Source organism: Theropithecus gelada, chromosome 15, assembly GCF_003255815.1.
Source record: "Theropithecus gelada isolate Dixy chromosome 15, Tgel_1.0, whole genome shotgun sequence".
NCBI classification, from domain to species: Eukaryota; Metazoa; Chordata; class Mammalia; order Primates; family Cercopithecidae; genus Theropithecus; species Theropithecus gelada.
This window is the reverse complement of record NC_037683.1, coordinates 71021042-71025743: the sequence shown is the minus strand read 5'-3', so window position 1 is coordinate 71025743 and position 4702 is coordinate 71021042. Positions and strand designations below refer to the sequence as shown.

The 4702-nt window shown below is 34.8% G+C and overlaps 1 protein-coding gene across 1 annotated transcript; it reads left to right on the top strand.

Annotated features, from left to right (window-relative positions):
* The first annotated feature begins 2866 nt into the window (after nucleotides 1-2866).
* Nucleotides 2867-3373, top strand: LOC112608169 (DNA-directed RNA polymerase II subunit RPB9-like). Its single transcript, XM_025359906.1, has 2 exons — nucleotides 2867-2925; nucleotides 3010-3373. Exons 1-2 carry the CDS (start codon nucleotides 2867-2869, stop codon nucleotides 3326-3328), a joined length of 378 nt encoding a protein of 125 aa, XP_025215691.1. The 3' UTR covers nucleotides 3329-3373.
* The last annotated feature ends 1329 nt before the right edge of the window (nucleotides 3374-4702 follow it).

Genomic DNA, 4702 nt, shown 5'->3' with positions numbered 1-4702 from the left:
AAGCAAAAGACAAAAAGAGAATTTTTAAAACAGCAGAGGAAAAGCATCATGTCACATATAAGGGAACCCTCATCAGAGTAACAGCATTTTTCTTAGCAGAACCTTTATATGCCAGGATAAAATGAAATTATGTATCCAAAATACTGAAAGAAAAACAAACTGCTAGCCAAGAATACTATACCTAGAAATTCCATCCTTCAAAACTAATGGAGAAATAACATCTTTCTCAGACCAGCAAAAACTGAAGGAATTCATCAACACTATACCAGTCTTACAAGAAATGCTGAAGGAAGTCCTACATCTGCATTTGAAAAGATCATATCTCTTATAATTAAAAAAACATAAAAATTCACAACTCACCAGTAATTCAGACACCTAAATGAGAAAGGACACAAACATTACCATTACAAAAATAAAAAAATAGAAAACACCAACCGCTACAAAAAACAAACAAAAAAACACCAAACCACAATGGTAAACAATAAGAGAGAAGGAAAGGAACAACAGGATATACAGAACAATTAACAGAATAACAAGAATAAGTCATATGAATGAAAATGCATCAAATTAACCACTTAAAATATAAAAACTGGTTCAATGAATTATAAAAGGCAAAACGAATCAAATATGACTCAGCTATATGCTGTCTTTAAGGAACTTACTTCACCTGTAAAGAAACATAGAGACTGAAAGTGAAGGGATAGAATAAGGTATGCCATGCAATTGGAAACTAAAAGAGAAAAGAAACTACTATAATTATAGAAAAATTGACTTTAAGTCAAGAGCAGTAAAAAGAGACAAAGAAGGTGACTATATAATGATAAAAAGCTTAATTCAGCAAGAGGATATAACAACTCTAGATATATATGCACCCAAAACCAGAACACATAGCAAATATTACTAGATATAAGGAAAGAATAAACTCCAATACAACAATACTTGGGGACTTACTTCAACACTCCATAGTTAGTATTGGATGAGTCTTCCAGACAGCAAACGAACAACACAAGATCATATTTAAACTACACCATAAACCCAATGGACTTAACACATATTTACATAACATTTCACCAAAAGCTGTAGAATACACATTCTTTTCATTAGCATATAAAATATTCCTCAGGATTAACCATATGTTAATATAAACAAAAAGTCTCAACAAACTTATAAAAATTGAAATTAAATAACATGCCTCCTACTGAACTTTAAGTTCATAATGAAATTAAAAAGGAAATTAAAAAAATGAAACAAATGAAAATGAAAGCACAACATATCAAAACTATTGGGATACAGCAAAAGCAGTGGTAAGAAGAAACTTTATAGCAATAAATGCCTGAATTACAAAGAAGAAATATTTCAAGTTAACAACCTACTGAGGTATCTCAAGGAACTAGAAATACAAGAGCAACCCAAACCCAAAACTAGTAGAAGGAAAGAAATAAAGGTCAGAGAAGCATTTAACAAAATTGGGGCTAAAACAATACAAACAATTAAAAAAAAGGTTTTTTTGATATAAAAAGCTATAAAACACTAGCTAACCAGGGAAAAAAAAAAAGGTCGGGGGGGGGACTCAAATAAATAAAATAAGAAGCGATAATGGAAACAATATAACTGCTACTACTCTTATTCAACATAATACTGGAAGTTCTAGTCAAAGTAATCAGCCAAGAGACATTGAAAAGGCATCCAAATTGGAAAAGAGGAAGTCAAATTGTTCCTTTTTGCAGATGACATAATTTTATCTGTAGAACTATCTAATGCTTCTCAAAAATTTAGGGAACTGATAAATTCAGTAAAGTTACAAGATACAAAATCAATATACAAAAGTCATTACCAGTTACATACCCCAAGAAGTAACTAGCTGAAAAAGAAATCTCATTTACAATAGCTACACAAAATACCTTGGAATAAATGTAACCAAACAGGTATAAAATGTCTATGAGGAAAACTACAAAACACTTGTTGAAGAAATTGAAGAGGACACAAACAAACGGAAAGACATCCCATGCTTACGGTCAGAAAAAATAATTGTTAAAATGACCACACCACCAGAACTAATCTACAATTCAATGTAATTCCTGTAGCAATACCATTAACATTCTCATGTATGGAATCACAAAAGTCTCCAATTAGCCAAAACAATACTGAGCAAAAAGAACAAAGCTGGAGGCATCACACTACCTGACTTTAAATGTTAATACAAACCTATAGTAATCAAAACATCATATTGGTAGAAAAATAGAAACTTTTCTAAAGGAACAAAATAGAAAACTCAGAAATCACATATTTACAGGCAACCGATTTTCTGAAAAGATGCCAAGAACATACTGAGGACAGGACACTCTCTTTAATTACTGGTGCTGGAGAAACTGGATATCCATATGCAGAGTAATAAAACTAGAACATTATCTCTCACCAAATATAAAAATTAACTCACAATGAATTAAAGATTTAAATGTAGGGCCCCAAATCATAAAATTACTGAGAGAAAACACTCAGGACATTGGTTTAGGCAAAGATTTTATGGTTAAGACATCAAAAGCTCAGGCAACAAAAACAAAATGGCAAATATACCTATATTAAATGAAAATGTTTCTGCACAGCAAAGGAAACAAACAACAGAGTGAAAAGGCAACCTTTTGAATGGAAGAAAAGATTTGCACGTTATTCCTTGGCAAAAGACTAATTCCCAGTATATACCAGAAACTCAAATAACTCAGCAACAAAAACACAAATAATCTCATTAAAAAGTGGGCAAAGAACCTAACTAGAAACATGTTTCAAGAAAAGACATACAAATGGCCAAAAGGTATATAAAACATGTCCAACATCCCTAATCTTCAGGGAAATGAAAATAAAGGTCGCCATGGAGCCCGACGGGACCTACGAACCGGGCTTCGTGGGTATTCGCTTCTGCCAGGAATGGTGAGGCGGAGGGAGCGGGTGATGTTAGAAATGGGGCGACGAATGGCTCCAGGACTAACCCCTGGCACCTCCCCCTCCCCACAGTAACAACATGCTGTACCCCAAGGAAGACAAGGAGAACCGCATTCTCCTATACGCGTGCCGGAACTGTGATTACCAGCAGGAGGCCGACAACAGCTGCATCTGTGTCAACAAGATCACGCACGAAGTGGACGAACTGACCCAGATTATCGCCGACGTGTCCCAGGACCCCACGTTGCCGCGGACCGAGGACCACCCGTGCCAAAAGTGTGGCCATAAGGAGGCTGTGTTCTTCCAGTCACACAGTGCTCGGGCCGAGGACGCTATGCGCCTGTACTACGTGTGCACAGCCCCACACTGTGGCCACCGCTGGACCGAGTGACCTCCCCTCTCCCCCGAGTGTAATAAACACCAGATTCCATGCGTGGAAAAAAAAAAAAAAAAAGGAAATGAAAATAAAAACCATAGTCAGATTTAATGTTACTCCAGTTGGAATGGATATTATCAAAATTACAAAAAATAAATGCTGGTGAGGATGTAGAGAAAAGGGACCTCTTGTACACTGTTGGTGGGAGTCCAAATTAGCATAGCAACTATGGAAAACTATATGGAGGTTTATCAAAAAAGTAAAAATAGAACTACCATATCATTTAGCAACATTTAGCAATTCCACTACTTGATACTTACTCGAATGAAAGGAAATTAGTATATCAAAAGGATATCTACACTCCAAAATTTACAGAAATACTATTTGCAATAGCCAATATATGAAATTAACCTAAGTGTCCATCAGTGGATGAATGGATAAAGAAAATGTGGTATACATTCACAGTGGAATACTCTTCAGCCATAAAAAGAGTGAAGTCCTGTCATTTGCAACTACATGCATGGAACCTGCAGTCATTAAATTAAGCAAAATAAGCCAGGCACAGAAAGACAAATATTGTATGTTCTCACTCATATGTGGGGGCTAAAAACATTGATCCCATGTAGGTAGAGGAGACTGATACGTATCAGAGGCTGGGAAGGGTGGGGATGAAGGATGAAGAGAGCTTGGTTAATGGGTGCAAACACAGTTAGATAGAAGAAACAAATTTGTGTTTTGCAGCACAGTAGGATGACTATAGTTAGCAATAATTTATTGTATATTCCAAAACAACTAGTAGATTTGAAATGGAGTCCACATATGTCAGCCTCCAGTAGCAAAGAAGGTATGAAAATGGTGGTGGAGGGTGGATCCAGAATGGCAAACAAAAATAGCATAACTTCCAAGACCACAGCCTTGTTTTTCATATCGAGTTCTAGTATTTATGTATCCAATAACACTGTTTACTCAAACTCATGGTGAACATGTGTTCACACTATTTCATACAGTCAATAGATTACAAAATCCAAATAGTTGGAGAACCCAAGAGAAAATTGAAAGCGCAGGAAACGCAAATGCATATAAAACAATTTTCAACTTCTTCCACTGAGACTTATACTTGTGAGTAATTTTTAAGAAAATATTTAAATGGATATATAATTTAAAAAATACAAAAATAAAAAATTCAAATACACATGAAACAACTGTGAAATTCATTATTGTCAAATCATATTAAAAATTATTATACAATATTTTTTATCATTTCAACTTGCCAGATTCTTAAATGCTATCATCGAATGCTGCTCAGTTAGTAATTATAACAGCAATATCACAGATTCTGTTAAGCATATATATGAAAAAACTAATATGGAAATGTATATAGGCATCCAA

Excerpts from the sequence above, each read along its gene's own strand:
- LOC112608169 (XM_025359906.1), top strand. The coding sequence starts at position 2,867 with ATGGAGCCCGACGGGACCTACGAACCGGGCTTCGTGGGTATTCGCTTC. Across the intron at positions 2,926-3,009 it reads ATTCGCTTCTGCCAGGAATG|TAACAACATGCTGTACCCCA; the intron begins GTGAGGCGGAGG and ends CCCTCCCCACAG.